This window comes from Anolis sagrei, chromosome X (genome assembly GCF_037176765.1).
Source record: "Anolis sagrei isolate rAnoSag1 chromosome X, rAnoSag1.mat, whole genome shotgun sequence".
NCBI classification, from domain to species: Eukaryota; Metazoa; Chordata; class Lepidosauria; order Squamata; family Dactyloidae; genus Anolis; species Anolis sagrei.
Genome location: NC_090034.1, coordinates 103729583 through 103748923, shown reverse-complemented (window position 1 = coordinate 103748923; position 19341 = coordinate 103729583). Strand labels below are relative to the sequence as shown.

The window sequence follows — 19341 nt, the reverse complement described above, 5'->3', positions numbered from 1 at the left end:
TATGTTGTTGTTGTTGTTGTTGTTGTTCTTATCAGACTTTGGCCCCAAAATGAGAGCTTCCCCCTTTGGGCGCATGGAGGTTGCAATGAACGTCTCATCTAGTCTCAACCAATGCAACATAGTTTGTGTCAAATGTCGTACTATGTTGTTGTTGTTGTTGTTGTTGTTGTTGTTGTTATCAAACTTTGGCCCCAAAATGAGAGCTTCCCCCTTTGGGTGCATGGAGGTTGCAATTAATGTCTCATCTAGTCTCAACCAATGCAACATAGTTTGTGTCAAATGTCGTATTATGTTGTTGTTGTTGTTGTTGTTGTTGTTGTTGTCAAACTTTGGCCCCAAAATGAGAGATTCCCTCTTTGGGCGCATGGAGTTTGCAATCAGCGTCTCATCTAGTCTCAACCAATGCAACATAGTTTGTGTCAAATGTCGTATTATGTTGTTGTTGTTTTTGTTGTTTTTGTTGTTGTTGTTGTTGTTGTTGTTGTTATCAAACTTTGGCCCCAAAATGAGAACTTCCCCCTTTGGGAGCATGGTGTTTGCAATGAACGTCTCATCTAGTCTCAACCAATGCAACACAGTTTGTGTCAAATGTCGTTTTATGTTGTTGTTGTTGTTGTTGTTGTCAAACTTTGGACCCAAAATGAGAACTTCCCCCTTTGGGCACATGGAGTTTGCAATGAACGTCTCATCTAGTCTCAACCAATGCAACATAGTTTGTGTCAAATGACGTATTATTTTGTATTATGTTGTATTATGTTGTTGTTGTTGTTATCAAACTTTGGCCCCAAAATGAGAACTTCCCCCAATGAACATCTCATCTAGTCTCAACCAATGCAACATAGTTTGTGTCAAATGTCGTATTTTGTTGTTGTTGTTGTTGTTGTTGTTATCAAACTTTGGCTCCAAAATGAGAGCTTCCCCCTTTGGGCACCTGCTCTTTGCACTTACCTGTTGTGGCTGTGCGAGTGGCACCACCTGTGTGTAGAACTTTAAAGTGCAAAGGTTTAAACTGTATAACATGCCCATACTTGCTTAGTTTGTAAATGTATAGTTGGATTGATTGGTTATTTATAGCTGTCAATCAATGTTGTTTGCACCAATTATATTGCTTCCTCAGCTCAATTGCTTGGCTCCACCTCTTCCTGGAGGAGGGCAGAGCTTTTCCTTTTCCATTCTACCATCAAACTTTCTATCAGATAGATGTGAGAAAGAGACTTGGCTCTAAAGCCCTTGATTAAGTTACCTCTCATCACCAATTCTAAGGTTTTTACCCTTGGGACTCATGCTTCATGTCCAGATTGCCCTGGACAACGTTGATGAGACCCAAGCGCCTTTGGCATCAAAAGGAAGACTTTGTGCCTTCAACATAGGCCATTAGAATTGGGGTTGTGATTATTCCGATATTCACAGCCATTGAGAAAAGAGGGAACAGGAAAAGCTTCTCAGCTGCGAAATCTCCTTGGACCCAAGACAACCAGAGACTGTAATGTATATTTTCCTTTACCCACTTTGAAACTTCCACCTTATTGCCCTAAAGAGATAACTCTTTGTGAACAATAAAACCTATTTTGAGTTATCTACAGTGTTTTGGTCCTTGGGAGTTCCAGTTCTTTAAAGGAAGGCAAGAAGCAATCCCCTGGGGGAAAGATATCACGTCTATGTCTCTTTCACTAAGAGTTATAGCCCCCAGGCGCAACGGCATACCTGTAGTGGCACTGAAGTAGGAAGAGTCCTCTTCGTCATGCGAGGTGGAACCTCCGACATCCACAGAAGGGTCCCACTCCAAATCCATCATCCCCCCTTCGTGTGCAGAGGCCCTTTTGCAAGGCAGGAGGGCTTTCTTTGGGGTGGATTGGCAGTGGAGGCCCATAGGTTGCCCGGCATCCTCTCTGTCCAATTGCAAGGAGCCTTCGGAGAAGTCGCTGTCACGGTCCGACAGCCATTCGTCCTCAAAGACCTGGGAACATATCAGGCAAAAACCTGTTAGTGAAGTCGAACATGATCTCCCCGCCCCCCATAAAATATAGTAACTTATAGTTTTGCTAAGGACAAGAACACCAGACTGGATAATAAGGGTTAAGCCTTGGTCAATTTGCCAAGACACTAACAACAACAACAAGGACCCTTCCCATGTTAGATGATGTGTACATTTAATCAAGGTTTTATGCCCTATGTTTCATATACAGCAGAAGGTAGCACATTTATTACTGAGAAACCACCTCCCTTTACACTTATGTGCTCTCTTGAACTTCTGTAGGACTGGTGGGAGGGATAAGTGGGTATATTTTCTGCACCATGATTTCTATATTTCTCCCTGTATATCTGACCTTTACCTGACCTTTCTGCCCTATCCCCTTTTTAAAAATGTATTAAAATGTAAGAAGCCACTCTCTGTGACCCTGGAAAGAAGGAAATCCTCAGTTGAAAAGAACCTTATCAAACGACACTATTTGCATGGGCAATAACAATGGCTCATGACCTCTGGGGCTCGGAGTTGGCCCCCCAGCAGAGGCGGTCACTTGGCATTGATGATCATATCTCAATAGGACAAAAGGGGTCTTCGGAAAGCCACACTTTGTCCTAATCTGTTACTCATTTAAATCTTCCTCCACCGAAACTTCAGCCAGATTTCCTCATTGTTCCCATATCTCAGCACCAAGAAAATCCGGATTTGGCAGGCTTGCCAGACATCAACGGTTATTGCCACTAATCAAGGACAATAGGAGGGTCGGCTTGCAGGCCCCTGAGACTCGCTGGCCGCTTGGACATTTCATATCTCCATAACCCACTCAAGAATGCATTGTTTCCCCCTCGTCCCGCCTCCCTCTTTCCTGATTGGTCGGGAAGCCCAGGTGGCAGAAGCTCAGCGATTGGCCCAGGCACTCAGGAGGCGGCCAAGCCTCCTCCCAGCTGTAGAGCGCCAGCCAATCATCGTCAAGCCAGCAGAGGGGCGGGGAGCAGGAAATTCAAACCAGACAGCTCTGTTTTATGTATAAAAAGGCATTTATTTGTGTACACTGTATGCTTTGCTTGGCGAATTATTTTCATCCTTTCCAGCTGGATCGCAATAAAATCAACTCGGTGGCGCTTCCTTCAACTTTGGTGAGATTCTTTTGGGAACTTAGGGAAATCTTTTAAATTGCGGCTTCTCTTTGCTCACCATTGTAGCGAGCCCTCTTTGGTGGGTCCACAGGGTCTCTCCTTCAGGGCAAGACCCTTTTAAATGCCTCCTCGACTTCATTAGCAATATGCATGCATGCATGCAATGGCAACTTATGCTTTCCAAAGTCCCATTTCGGATGGGATGCAGATGGCTATTTGCTACTGAGCTTGACAAAGTAGACTATCAATATACATAACCATAAAAACAACAACAATAACAACAACTACCAACTCTAAATCCATGCATGCAATGGCAACTTGTGCTTCCCAAAGTCCCATTTCGGATGGTATGCAGATGGCTATTTTCTACTGGGCTTGACAAAGTGGACTATAAATAAACATAATCATAAAAACAACAACAACAACAAGTAGCAACTCTAGACAAGCTAGAGAAAGGCAAGCAAAATGATCATAGCTTTGCAAGCCAAGTTTACTTGTAGAAAAGAAAGCTGAGATGTGATACGATAGCCATGCTTCATTATCACTATGGAACATGATGTTTGGAAGGGACTCTAGGGTTTTATAATTCAATGGAGGCTGGATGGTCATCTGTCAAGATGGCTTTGACTGGATGGTCTTTGGGGATGTCTACCAAATCTAGGATTCTATAATTCAACAGAGGCTGGATGGCCATCTGTCGGGAGGGATCAGATTGTGCCTCCCTGCATGGCAAAAGGGGGTTGGACTAGATGGCCCTTGGGGGTCCCTTCGAAATCCAGGATTCTATGATTGTTATTGCATCACCTTGACGTACCAGCCTCATGCTGACCAGTCTCCGTCGGAAGCGGAAGACCCTGCGGAAGACCTCCTGGCAGAAGCAGCTCAGGTCCTGCAGCTCCTCTTCCAAGATCTCAGCGTCTTCAGGGTGGCTCTTCTGGATCAGGCGCTCCCCGTGCACCAGAAAGTGGTCCACGCGCTCGGCATTGGCCTGCACATCTTCCTGGAAGGCCTACAAGAGGAGTCCTCAAGCTTTGAAAGCTGCAGAGCCCTTTGGGAAGCATAGGTTTCTCATGCAGTCCCAATAAATGTCCATATATTATATACATCTATATAAATAAAAGTGTAATGTTCGTTTGGGGGATAAACATAACTCAAAAACCACTGGACCAATTGACACGAAATTTGGACACAAGACACCTTACAGTCCAACGAGTGTCCATTTACCCCTAAACACACACACACAGAAAACCCTAGTGGAATAGACTTAAAAACCCAAAAAATACACCATATATACAGATACACATACACTCATATACATATACACATACACACATTCTTACACACACATACATATACATACACACATATATACATATACACATGCACACACATATACATATACAAATACATACATACATATACACAATATGCATGTACACATATAAACACACAAATACACAATATATACACACACACACACACACATATATATATATATACATACATGTATACACCCATATATACACGCAAACACACATATACACACAAAACCCCAGTGGAATAGACTTAAAAACCCAAAAAATGCATCATATATACAGATACACATACACTCAGATACATATACACATGCACACATTCTTACACACACACACACACACATACATATACATACACACATATATACATATACACATGCACACACAAGTATACATATACCTAACAGTCCAACGAGTGTCCATCACCCCTAAACACACACACACACAAAACCCCAGTGGAATAGACTTAAAAAACCCCAAAATACGCCATATACACAGATACACATACATTCATGTACATATACACATGCACACATTCTTACGCACACATACATATACATATATACATATACACATGCACACACATATACATATAAAAATACATACACACATATACACAATATGCATGTACACATATAAACACACAAATACACAATATACACACATATATATATATATACATACATGTATACACCCATATATACACACAAACACACATATACACACAAAACCCCAGTGGAATAGACTTAAAAACCCAAAAAATACACCATATATACAGATATACACATACACTCATATACATATACACATGCACACATTCTTACACACACATATATACATATACACATCCACACACAAATATACATATACAAATACATACACACATATATACACACAAATATGCATATAGACAAGCACATGTATACACAATATGCATGTACACATATAAACACACAAATACACAATATACACATACACACATATATATATACATGTATACACCCATATATACACACAATCACACATATACACACAAAACCCCAGTGGAATAGACTTACAAACCCAAAAAATATGCCATATATACATATACACATGCACACATTCTTACACACACATATATACATATACACATGCACACAGAAATATACATATATACATACATATACACATGTACACACATATACATATACAAATACATACACATATACACACAAATATGCATATAGACAGGCACACATATACACAATATGCATAAACACAAAAATACGCAATATATACACACACATATATATACACACACATGTATACACCCATATATACACGTAAACACACATATGCACACAAAAATATACACACACACAAACACATATACACAGACAGGGCCACAGCAACGCGTGGCAGGGGACAGCTAGTGCATGTGTGTGTATATATGCATACACATACACTGTTAGGGGTGTAGTGTCCAAATTTGGTGTCAATTTGTCCAGTGGTTTTTGAGTTATGTTAATCCCACAAACGAACATTACATTTTGATTTATATAAATAGCATCCCTACTTCTGCGGATTTTCACTTTCCGCGCGTGGTCCTGGATCATGTGAGGGAACACTGTCTTGTGTCCAAATTTGGCGTCGATTCATCCAGTGGTTTTTGAGTTATGTTAATCCCACAAATTAACATTCAATTCCAAGCCTATTCTGCCAGGCAGGGAAGGCACAATCAAAGCGTCCCCAACAGATGGCCATCTAACCAAGGTATTGGCAAAATAGGGTTCTCCAGGTGTTTTGGACTCCAACTCCCACCATTCCTAACAGCCTCAGGCCCTTTCCTTTCCCCCCTCAGCCGCTTAAGCCCGAGGCTGTTAGGAATTGTGGGAGTTGGAGTCCAAAACACCTGGAGAGCCCAAGTTGGCCCATGCCTGGGATAGAAGTTGAATGCGTGAGCAAATAAAAAGCTCTGGGTTTGCACATTGTGATCGGCAGAAAGGATCTGGCAACACCTATGCATAGCTTCCAGGTGTGGGCAAACAAGCCGCTCAATAAGCAGGATCCGTGTGTGGTCCACCCAAAACCCAATTTTCCGACAGATAGCATCTCCTTTTTTTGGAAAAAGCCAAAGGCGAAAAGGCGGAGGAGGATAACAACAAGCTTTCTCGGAAGCGACGGATCTCCTAGCATTTTGCAAAGTCCACCAACGCAACTACAGGCCCACTTCGAGGAGAATTTATGATGGTTTATAGAATCCTAGAGTTGGAAGAGACCTCATGGGCCATCCAGTCCAACCCCATTCTGCCAAGAAGCAGGAAAATCGAATTCAAAGCACCCCCGACAGATGGCCATCCAGCCTCTGCTTAAAAGCATCCAAAAGAAGGAGCCTCCAGCACACTCCGATGAAGAGAGTTCCACTGCTGAACAGCTCTCACAGTCAGATTATTTGATCTCAAACAATACTGAAGTCGAACATGACGACCCACCCCCCCCCCCGCCCCATAAGAGATAGTAACTTATAGTTTTGCTAAGGACAAGGACATCAGGCTGGATAATAGGGGTCAAGTCTTGGTCAATTTGCAAAGACACTAACAACAGCAGCAACAACGTGGACCCTTCCCCATGTCAGATAGTGTGTACATTTAATCAAGGTTTTATGCCCTATGTTTCATATATAGCAGAAGGTAACACATTTATTACTGAGAAACCCCCTCCCTTTACACTTATGTACTCTCTTGAACTTCTATGGGACTTTTTCCCTTCTGAAGGGCTCTTAGAAACCTTTTGGAAACTTTACCTTTTCAAGCCCCCTATGTCCTATTCCCTTTTATAAGAAATGTATAAAAAAATAAGAAGCCACTCTCAGTGACCCTGGAAGGAGGAAATCTCCTGTTTGAAAAGAACCTTGTCAAAGGATATATTTGCATGGATAATACAATGGCCTTTGACCCTGAGGCTCGGAATTTGACCCCCCAGACGGAGATGCCCACTTGGCATAAATGCTCATATCTCAACAGGACAAAGGGCCTTCAGAAAGCCACACTTTGTCCTGATCTGTTTACTCACTCAAACTTCCTTCAACCGAAACTTCAACCAAGATTGCCCCATTGTCTCCATATCCCAGCTCAAGGAAAATCCGGATCCTGGTAGGCTTGCCAGACATCAACGTTGATTGTCACCCTTCAAGACAATAAGTTGGCTGGCTTGAAGGCCCCTGAGGACTCGCCGGTTATTTGGACACCATATATTTCCATAATCCACTCAAGACTTCATTGTTTCCCTCTCGTCCCGCCTCCCTCTCTCCTGATTGGCGAGCGGGCCAAGGCGGCAGAAGCTCACCCAATGACTGAGGCGCTCAGGAGGCGGCCTAGCCTCCTCCCAGCTGTAGAGCGCCAGCCAATCATCACCGAGCCGGCAGAGGGGTGTGGAGCAGGAAATTCAAAACTGACAGCTCTGTTTTATGTATAAAAAGGCTTTATTTTGTATTCACTGTATGCTTGCCTGATGAAATATCATGGCTTTGCATCCTTTCCAGCTGGATCGCAATAAAATATCTTGGTGGCTTCTGCTTGCTGAAATTTCTTTTGCAATATTGGCTTCTCTTTTCTCACTAGGCAACCCACAATGGCTTGGGCCTAATCCACAGCCATTCTAAATTGCTCAACAACAAAACCAGGTTGAGGAATCTTTGAGTCCAGTGCAAATATGGGATCTGTAGTTGCAGGAGTTGTACATGTTTTACCTGCAGCTGAATCATTTTTTCCAAGGATGTGCCACCCGAAAAATGCTCCACGTCGGTGAGGCGGAGGTCCAGCTCCATCAGCCACAGCCGGAGGGTCTCGCGCTCCGATTCGAACTCTTCCCGTTGCTTCACAACATGCTGAAAGAGGAGAATGAGAGAAGCAGAAAGACCTCAGGTTACAGGCCACAGTTTGCTTTTGCTTTAGGCTCCTTCTACACTGACATATAATCCAGATTATCAAAGCAGATAATCCACATGATTGGATTGAACGAGTCTACACCGCCGTGTACTATTATTATTAAAAATAGCATTCAAGCCACAGAGTAAGTGAATCTAATGTGTGCAAGCCTCCTCACCTTCAGCCTCTTGGAGACGACTGCGGACCAAACCTTCAAAGCATCCCAACGCCGGTTGACATCTTGAACCCGGGACTTGATTTCAGGGCAAACGCCGCCTCTCCGCACCAGCCGACAGTATTGTCGGTTCAATGCTTCCAAAGGCAACAGCTTGTCAGAGACCTGTCTTTGCAGCGCCTTGGAGGAGAGGAAATTCATTACCATAGTTTTTCACTCATGTCAATGATGCCGAATCCGCCCCAGACCCCTGCTTTCCAGCTGATCCAACCAGCTGCAGGGGGTTCCACAGTTCCTGAATGCCCCATTGGGCCAACTCTGATGAGCAGCCTCAACCAGGGACTCTTTGCAACATTTGCTTCTCTCCCCAGCTCAAACATTGTAACAAAACCCCTAATAAAGACTAATTTAATTGTAACCTTCACCTCTTCATAGTGATACATTGTGTCTATTTCCTGACTCATAAGTATCTAATGCATTAATTTATCCTTTTCTGGGCCTGATGGCTTCCAGGAGTCCCAGGGAGGCCGAATCTGCATTTCTTTAAACCGCGGATACGGAAACCCCTCGGGCCCCCGTATCCGCGAGTTAACCAAACGACTCCATTTTGGTGCCATATTTTTCCTAGCTAAATTCTAACTCTATCTGCTATCTCACTTTTTGCATTTGGGCTCCTGCGCTCTGGGAATAACCTTTTTATTTTTGAGAATATATCTTAAAAGAAAAACAGCAGATTGTCAAACTGAGCCCTTTGCTGCTGTGCTGCTCCCGCCGTCACTTCTTTGTCCTTCTGGAGCCCCAGGACCCAGGGAGTTGATGTGGTCATCCCATGAGACCTTTGGGGAGTGGATCTGCCACCTGGTTCCAGCCCTTGGAGGGAGTTATAGTTCTCCAAGGACCAAAGGACAAGCTTCAGCCCCAGTGATGCAGAGCTCCATATCTTGGCTCAGTGGAATCGCTATGCCTCTCCCTTATGATTTTTGAACCTTTTTACCCCATATCAAGGACTTTTCTCCCCTTTATGGACATACTTTGGTCTATGGACTTTCCTGTAATGAACTATGGACATATATTGAGCCATGATCAAGGCTCTTATCATAGAATCATAGAATCATAGAATCATAGAGTTGGAAGAGACCTCATGGGCCATCCAGTCCAACCCCATTCTGCCAAGAAGCAGGAATATTGCATTCAAATCACTCCTGAAAGATGGCCATGCAGCCTCAGTTTAAAAGTTTCCAAAGAAGGAGCCTCCACCACACTCCGGGGCAGAGAGTTCCACTGCTAAACGGCTCTCACATCAATTTATCTATGGGACACTGGGGGGAGGGATAAGTGGGTATGTTTTCTATATCATGATTTCTATATTTCTATATTTCTCCCTGTGTATTATTTGGTTTTTTGGGCTGTATGGCCATGTTCTAGAAGCATTCTCTCCTGACGTTTTGCCTGCATCTATGGCAAGCATCCTCAGATGTTGTAAGATCTGTTGGAAACTAGGAAAAAGGGGTTTATATATCCATGGAATAGTGTCTAAGGTGGGAGAAAGAACTCTTGTCTGTTGGAGGTAGGTGTGAATGTTTCAGTTGGCTACCTTGATTAGCATTTGATGGCTTGGGAGTTTTTAGGTGTGGCTTGGTACTGCCTGGGAGAATCTTTTGTTGAGAGGTGATTAGGTGTTCCTGATTGTTTCTTGTCTGGAGTTCCCCTGTGTTGGAGTTTAGTTCAATAGAAAGGAAGAAACCTTGAAACCATGAAAATGAACAAAATCTGGCTACCAGTATTAAAAAAACCCTCTAAAATTATAATAGTAAATAAAGAACTAAGAGCGTCGGATAAGATGGAATGTCAGATAAGTGAAGGTCGGATAAGTGAGACTCTACTGTATATAATATAGGTAAATGATTTCCCCCTGACATGAAGTCCAGTTGTGTCCGACTCTGGGGGTTGGTGCTCATATCCATTTCGAAGCCGAAGAGCCGGCGTTATCCATCGACACCTCCAAGGTCATGTGGCCAGCATGACTGCATGGAACGCCATTACCTTTCCGCTGGAGCGGTACCTATTGATCTACTCACATTTGCATGTTTTCGAACTGCTAGGTTGGCAGAAGCTGGGGCTAACAGAGGGAGCTCATACCGCTCCCCGGTTTATACACTATTATAGAATGAATTATATTGGACTATCCTTGGTATTAATAGGAAGATATACAGTTTTGCTATCACAAGTAGAAGCCAAAAATCATTGCCGATGGACTGCATGCCACCCGAAAGCTGAGAAATCACCCAAACGGTTGCAACTATGCCTGTTCTCGCTGCTTATTGTTACTGTTATGGTTATTTTTAAAGTTAATTGTATTGTTTCAATTTGTTTCTGTAAACCGCTCCAAGCCAAACTGGGAGTAGCGGTATACAAGTCAAATAAATAATAATAAATAATAATAACTTTCTTGGATAGCACAGAAAGGTTCCTTTTGCATTGCAAGTAGGGTTCCTCAAGAGCGCCCCCCGGGGAGGTGCGCCCTAAGCAAAAGCGTAATTGGCGTATCGCTTGAGCCGCTTCTGATTGCAACTCCTAACCATATCCTCCTATGTCGAGGGGTTCTGCATACTATAATCCCCTCCACAAAAAAAAAGTAACTTTCCTCATTGTTTTCTTGGCAACTTGGAAGAGGGACAGCAAACTGTCTTTATTAAGTCGTGATGTAAGCCTTGGAGCAATTCAACCGTCTTTGGCTGGGAGTCAAGAGCAATTTCAACGTCTCCGAGCAAAGCCTATCCCATCTTGCCATGATTTGTTTTCCTCCCTCCAAAAGGTGAGCAGGGTTTGCAAGGTGGAAAATTCACCCCAAAAATATGTGTCAATGGAAGGAGAACAAAGCCGTATTCTCTTTCTTCTTCCTCAATGCCTCGCTTGTTCGCTCCCTGTGATTCTTGGCCCCGGAGATAAAACGACCGCGATCCCAGGCTATCAAATGCTTCTCCTTTTTTTTTCTACCAGGAAAGTTTAGTAAAAGGCGGCTCCAAATCACAATCAATGACCTAGCTTTGGGAAGAAGGTGGTTTCTTCTTACCTCGAACCTTTGGAGCTCTTTCTTGGAACGGGCGAAAGAGACCTGGGAAGACGCCGGGGACGAAGCCACCGCTTCGGCTAAGCGCAGCCAGTCCCGGAATTGGAAAACCATGTCTTGGAGGGTCTTCTGGAGCTGCCATGCTTGGTCCTGCCTGGTTTGGGAACGAAGGATTCGTCAAAGGACAAAACAACCATAACCAAAGATAACTACTCTATTTACTGGAATCTTAGAAAAGAGAAAATGTGGTCTATATCTTCATATAATAAAGAAGCACATATTAGTGTGCGGTCATTTGGGAGTTGTAGTTCCAGGGATTTATAGTTCACCTACAATCAAAGAGCATTCTGAACTCCACCAATGATGGAATTGAACCAAACTTGGCACACAGAACTCCCATGACCAACAGAAAATACTACCATGTTTGGTGGACATTGACCTTGAGTTTGGGAGTTGTAGTTCAGCTACATCCAGAGAGCACTCTGGACTCAAACAATGATGGATCTGGACCAAACTTGGCACAAATATTTCATATGCCCAAATATGAACACAGATGGAGTTTGGGGAAATAGACCTTGGCATTTGGAAGTTGTAGTTACTGGGATTTATAGTTCACCTACAATCAAAGACCATTCTGAATGAACCCCACGAATGACATAATTGGGGCAAACTTCCCACACATATCCCCCATGACCAACAGAAAATACTTAAGGCCATCGAGTCCAACTCTCTTCACCAGGTCAAGAAAACATAATCAAAGCCCTCCTGACAGAGAGCCATCCAGCCATAGATATAGATAGATATATATGATTCACACACAGAGAGATAAAGTATTATATATTTGAAAGGGACTCCTAAAGATGGATAATTCTATGTTGCATGTTCCAGAGTAGGCGAACCAGACAATCTCTACGTCAACACGGACAAAGAAACATCAAGAAATACTGTTTACCCAGAAGCATAAAGACATTACATATATTAGAAACCAACACTTTCTAATTACTTTATTTTCCATATCACCAGACTGGACCACAGCAACGCGTGGCAGGGGACTGCTAGTATAGAATAAAATACATATAAGCCAATTCGCCAACAGTAATATCATGTCCAAACTCAGTCCACGTGTGGTCAAAAACTTTGTTCAATTGTCGGGCTTGGTCATTATTCTGGGAAGGCCTCGTTCCATAGCTTTCACTGGCTTCCTGAAGGTCAAGAGGGAAGGGGCGGATCTAATCTCATTCGGGAGGGAGTTCCATAGCTGGGGGAGCCACCACAGAGAAGGCCTTGTCTCTCGTTCCCACCAGACACAATTGCGAAAGTGGTGGGACCGAGAGCAGGGTCCCACCAGAAGATCTTAACAGCCTTGATGGTTCATAGGGAAGAATACATTCGGACAGGTAAACTGTGCCCGAACCGTAAAGGGTTTTATAGATTAAAACCAGCACTTTGAATTGTGCTCGGAAGCTAATTGGCAGCCAGTGGAGCTGATGCCACAAAGGAGTTGTGCGCTCCCCGTACCCTGCTCCTGTCAGTAGCCTGGCTGCCGAGCGTTGGACTAATTGCAGCTTCCGGGCAGTCTTCAGAGCCAACCCCACGTAGAGAGCGTTGCAGTAGTCTATACGGGATGTAACCAGAGCGTGGACCACCATGGCCAAGTCAGACTTCCCAAGGTATGGTATATAGAGCCATATAAATATATACTACGCAAAGAAACACACATTAGCGTGTGTCTTACAATTGGTGGCGTTTTAGAATAAATATGGCACATATCCCCATAGAAACTTTTTTTTTTGGTACTCATTACGCACAGAGCATTTTATATATATAGATAATACACAAACAAGCTCACATTAGTATGCGTCATATATAGATATAGATACGGTTCTCAAATTAGTGTGCCTCTTACAATAAATACAGTGCATTGGGTTGTTGGGCTTGGCCTCATGTAGGCCACTCCGAGTCCCCTTGGGGAGATGGTGGTGGGGTATAAATAAATAAATAATAATATTTATTTATTATTATATAAGTATATAAAACACACAGCACACTGCTGTAGTAGAGCCTGTGAGTAACATTACAAACAGTAGTATGGGTGCCAGAAGGGGAAAAAGGGTTACTAGGGAGCAGGAATCTGATGATGAGCAGCAGAGGAAGAGGATCCGGGACATACTTACAGCACCTACTGATGAGGAGCTGTTTGAGGGATTTTTTGGGGATAATGGGTCAATGAGCGAAGGAGAAGAAGGAGACACCATGGATTGGACTAAGAAAAGAGAAGTGCAAGCTATTTGTGAGGAGCCAACAACTAGTGATACCTTTATGGGGTTCTTTGGGGGTGAAGACTGGCAATCAGGGGATCCAACTGAGTCTTGGGAGGGACCAAAGTCTTGATAGGAGATGGAGGAATTGGAGGGAAGGACAAGGGAATTCACGTGAGGAGCTGGGAGCAGCTGCGGGGGATAATGATGGGGCGGTGGTCAGTTCATCTTCTGATTTATTTATTTGTCATGTCAGGAGCGACCGCTCCTGTTGTGAGAGAATTGGCCGTCTGCAAGGACGTTGCCCAGGGGACGCCCGGATGATTTGATGTTTTATCATCCTTGTGGGAAGCTTCTCTCATGTCCCACATGAGGAGCTGGAGCTGATAGAGGGAGCTCATCCGTCTCTCCCGGATTCGAACCTGTGACCTGTCGGTCTTCAGTCTGGCCGGCACAGGGCTTTAACCCACTGCGCCACCAGGGGCTCCTTCTTCTGATCATCTTCTGATGATGATTTGTAAATAAAAGTGGGTTCAGGGGTGAGGGGTCCTTGCAGAAGGCAAGGTGTTGATGTGCGTTTGTGTGTTGGGTGCTGTGTATTGGAAAAGATTCTTGTAGACTTGTTGCTGCCTGTTTAGTGTTCGGTGTTGGTTTAGGATCTGCAGTTTAGACCTCCTGTTCGTTCGCATGTTATTGACCCGGATTGGCTTCTCATGAATGTGGACTTCGCCCTTCCTGGACCTGGACCGGTTTGACTAAAGACACTGCTTCTGCGGACACTCGAGCAGCACTGTTTCGGATTTCTCCCACTCGACCCTGGATTTTGCTTGACGACGCTTCTCTTTCTGCGTCTTAGAATAAATATGGTAGATTGCTCCATATAAATATATAATACCCAAAAAAGCACAGATTAGTGTGCCACTAATCATCAATGGTGTCTTAGAATAAATGCGGTATATAGATCCATATAAATATATAATACCCAAACAAGCACATATTAGTGCACCACATACAATTGGTGGTGTCTTAGAATAGAGGAAATATGGTATAAATATGTATTATAGACTTATCTCCATATAAGTATATAATACACAAAGCACACATTAGTGTGCCTCTTATGATCGATGGCGTCTTATAATAAATACGGTATATATCTCCATATAAGTATACAATACACAAAGAAGCACATATTAATGTCCCTCTTAGAATCAATGGTGTCTTAGAGGAAATATGGTATATATCTCCATATAAATATGAAGCTTCTCCCACCTGATGCGCCTCTCCACAGATGCTGTGCACAGGTCCTGAGCATCTAATGTGGACATCCCATGCTCCAATGGGAGAGCCCCCTTCTGCAAGACCACTTTCTGCATCCTTGGAGACGTCAATGGGATCCCAGATCTGCTACCTGCCCGGTTCTGGATGCGTGCAACTTCTCCGAGGGATCACCGAGCATCCGAAGGACATGATGCTCTTTGGAGGAATGCGTTCAAGACCTGGGAGAACTGAAAGCAAAGCAGGGCAAAGGGCCACTTGTTATCGAGAGTGATACGTACAAGAAAGAACTCTAACCCCCCTCGAGACAAACAAACCGCAGCTCCCTTTTTTCCATGCTTAGCCAGCCAAGTTCACAGCCGCTTATCTGCTTCTCAGATAAACAAACACTTCAAGGTTTATTGCCTAGGGATACCAACGAAACCTGCTGAGCATTTTCCACATTCACCTGCTTGGCAGGAAATGGGAGAGACCTTTGGGAAGACAAAAGGAGTGGCACACCCGAGGTCTGCCAAAAACAGAGGAAAAACAGTCCAGGGTTCGTGCGCCTTTAATTAAAACAGTCCAGAACTCAATTAAGCTTTAATAAAAGTACTCCGTGGCTCCTACATCTTTAATTAAAACAGTCCAAAACTCAATTAACCTTTAATAAAAGTACTCCATGGCTTCTACACCTTTAATTAAAACAGTCCAGGGCTCCAGCATATTTAATTATAACAGTCCTGGGGGTTATATATAAATCATAAAGCCATTCCAGGACTCATGCACCTTTAATTAAAACAGTCCAGGGCTCCTTCACCTTTAATTATAACAGTCCTAGGAGTCATATATAATTCATAAAGCCATTCCAGGACTTGTGCACCTTTAATTAAAATAGTCAAGGACTCAATGCACCTTTAATAAAAGTACTTCGTGGCTCCTACAACTTTAATTAAAACAGTCCAGAACTCAGTTAACCTTTAATAAAAGTACTCCGTGGCTCCTACAACTTTAATTAAAACAGTCCAGAACTCAGTTAACCTTTAATAAAAGTACTCCGTGGCTCCTACATCTTTAATTAAAACAGTCCAGAACTCAGTTAACCTTTAATAAAAAATACTCCGTGGCTTCTACACCTTTAATTAAAACAGTCCAGGGCTCCTGCATGTTTAATTATAACAGTCGTGGGGGTCATATATCATTCATAAAACCATTCCAGGACTCATGCACCTTTAATTAAAACAGTCCAGGACTCAATGCACCTTTAATTAAAACAGTCCAGGACTCAATGCACCTTTAATAAAAGTACTCCGTGGCTCCTAAAACTTTAATTAAAACAGTCCAGAACTCAGTTAACCTTTAATAAAAGTACTCCATGGCTCCTACATCTTTCATTAAAACAGTCCAGAACTCAATGAACCTTTAATAAAAGTACTCCGTGACTCCTACGTCTTTAATTAAAACAGTCCAAGGCTCCTTCACCTTTAATTATAACAGTCCTGGGAGTCACATATAATTCATAAAGCCATTCCAGGACTCATGCACCTTTAATTAAAACAGTCCAGGACTCAATTAACCTTTAATAAAAGTACTCCATGGCTCCTACATCTATAATTAAAACAGTCCAGAACTCAATTAACCTTTAATAAAAGTACGCTGTGGCTTCTACATCTTTAATTAAAACAGTCCAGGGTTCCTGCATGTTTAATTATAACAGTCCTGGGGGTCATATATCATTCATAAAGCCATTCCAGGACTCATGCACCTTTAATTAAAACAGTCCAGGACTCAATGCACCTTTAATAAAAAATACTCTGTGACTCCTATGTCTTTAATTAAAACAGTCCCGGGCTCCAGCACCTTTATTTATAACAATTCTGGAGTCATATATAAATCACTCCAGGGTTCCTACATCTTTAATTAAAACGGTTCAGGACTCCTGCACCTTTAATTATAACAGTTCTGGAGTCATATATAATTAATAAAGCCATCCTGGGACTCATGCACCTTCCATAAAAAAAGTCCAGCCATAAAAAAAGTCCACCTTTAATATAACTACTCCGGGCTCCTTTACCTTTAATTAAAACTGTCCAGGGCTCCTATGTCTTGCATTGCATCCAAGACTGTTTTAATTAAAGGTGCATGAGTCCTGGGATGGCTTTATTCATTATTTATGACCCCCAGAATTGTTATAATTAAAGGTACAGGAGCCTTGCCACATTTTAATTAAAGGTGCAGGAGCCCTGGAATGGTTTTACTAAAGGTGCATTGTATCCTAGACTGTTTTAATTAAAGGTGCATGAGTCCTGGGATGGCTTTATTCATTATTTATGACCCCCCAGAACTGTTATAATTAAAGGTGCAGAAGTCCTGGAATGGTTTTATTAAAGGTGCATTGCATCCTAGACTGTTTTAATTAAAGGTGCATGAGTCCTGGGATGTCTTTATTAATTATTTAAGACCCCCAGAACGGTTATAATTAAAGGTACAGGAGCCTTGCCACATTTTAATTAAAGGTGCAGGAGCCCTGGAATGGTTTTATTAAAGGTGCATTGCATCCTAGACTGTTTTAATTAAAGGTGCATGAGTCCTGGGATGGCTTTATTAATTATTTATGACCCCCCAGAACTGTTATAATTAAAGGTGCAGGAGTCCTGGGATGGTTTTATTAAAGGTGCATTGCATCCTAGACTGTTTTAATTAAAGGTGCATGAGTCCTGGGATGTCTTTATTAATTATTTATGACCCCCAGAACTGTTAAAGGTGCAGGAGCCCTGCAACATTTTAATTAAAGGTGCAGGAGCCCTGGAATGGTTTTATTAAAGGTGCATTGCATCCTAGACTGTTTTAATTAAAGGTGCATGAGTCCTGGGATGTCTTTATTAATTATTTATGATCCCCAGAACTGTTATAATTAAAGGTGCAGGAGCCCTGCAACATTTTAATTAAAGATGCAGGAGCCCGGGAATGGTTTTACTAAAGATGCATTGCATCCTAGACTATTTTAATTAAAGGTGCATGAGTCCTGGGATGGCTTTATTAATTATTTATGACCCCCAGAACTGTTATAATTAAAGGTGCAGGAGCCCTGCAACACTTTAATTAAAGGCGCAGGAGCCCTGGAAAAGCAAGACGACAAATGAAATGCAAAGAAATCCCCGTTCCAAATTGAGGGACAAAGGAAAGACAACTGGATTTGTTTTCCCTGCCATGTAACCAATGCCACACACAACAAGCAAAGAAGAGATTGAATGGCTCTTGCTTTCATTCAAAGGGAAAAGGCCCAAAAGGATATATTGTGACAAGAGAAGGGATTTGGGGAGATTATCCAAAAAAGACAAGGGAAAAAAATGCCTTTGGAACACAAAAGCCTTTTATTGCAAAAGAAAGCAGGAAAAAAATAACCAGGGCATTGCCACCTTTTTGTGCAATTGTCACTCGATCCCTTAATTTCTAGCTTTGCAAAAACTCTAAAAATAATTTGGAACTGCAAATCCCTCTATTTGCTGCGTTTGCATCCCTTGGATCCTTTTCTCCCGATGACTCCCAAAACTGCATTTCTAAAAGCTCAGCGGATATTTTAAATGTATTTAATTCTACACCGAAGAAGCAGAAATCGTATTTAGGTCAATGCCCTTATTTTGCCAGCATGTGATTCCCGGGCTCGAAAGCTTCCCATCTCTATGCGATAAGAGACCTAGCACCATGTAACTACGTCACCAAGGCAAAAAAGTTGGAAAGGAGGGGTCTCTGAGCATGTGCAAAGTGCTTTCATCCTCCCTTGGTTTGCCCTCCTCATACAGTTGCAGCTGCAGATAGATCTGAGCAGAGCCTCTGAGCATGTGCAGAGTGCTTTTTGCCTCCCTTGGTTTGCTCTCATACAGTTGCAGCTGCAGATAGATCTGAGCAGAGCCTCTGAGCATGTGCAGAGTGCTTTTTGCCTCCCTTGGTTTGCTCTCATACAGTTGCAGCTGCAGATAGATCTGAGCAGAGCCTCTGAGCATGTGCAGAGTGCTTTTTGCCTCCCTTGGTTTGCTCTCATACAGTTGCAGCTGCAGATAGATCTGAGCAGAGCCTCTGAGCATGTGCAGAGTGCTTTTTGCCTCCCTTGGTTTGCTCTCATACAGTTGCAGCTGCAGATAGATCTGAGCAGAGCCTCTGAGCATGTGCAGAGTGCTTTTTGCCTCCCTTGGTTTGCTCTCATACAGTTGCAGCTGCAGATAGATCTGAGCAGAGCCTCTGAGCATGTGCAGAGTGCTTT

At 42.9% G+C, this 19341-nt stretch overlaps 1 protein-coding gene across 1 annotated transcript in view; it reads right to left on the bottom strand.

Annotated features, from left to right (window-relative positions):
- Positions 1-19341, bottom strand: part of LOC137094875 (nesprin-2-like) — a 43410-nt gene that overhangs the window by 18530 nt on the left and 5539 nt on the right. The window contains exons 2-7 of the mRNA XM_067460794.1: positions 15096-15331; positions 11572-11722; positions 8502-8678; positions 8146-8283; positions 3917-4111; positions 1705-1957 (exon numbers count right to left, since the gene is read on the bottom strand). Of these exons, the coding sequence (XP_067316895.1) occupies positions 1705-1957; positions 3917-4111; positions 8146-8283; positions 8502-8678; positions 11572-11722; positions 15096-15199 (1018 nt within the window). The 5' untranslated portion in view covers positions 15200-15331. The remainder of the gene's footprint in view (positions 1-1704; positions 1958-3916; positions 4112-8145; positions 8284-8501; positions 8679-11571; positions 11723-15095; positions 15332-19341) is intronic.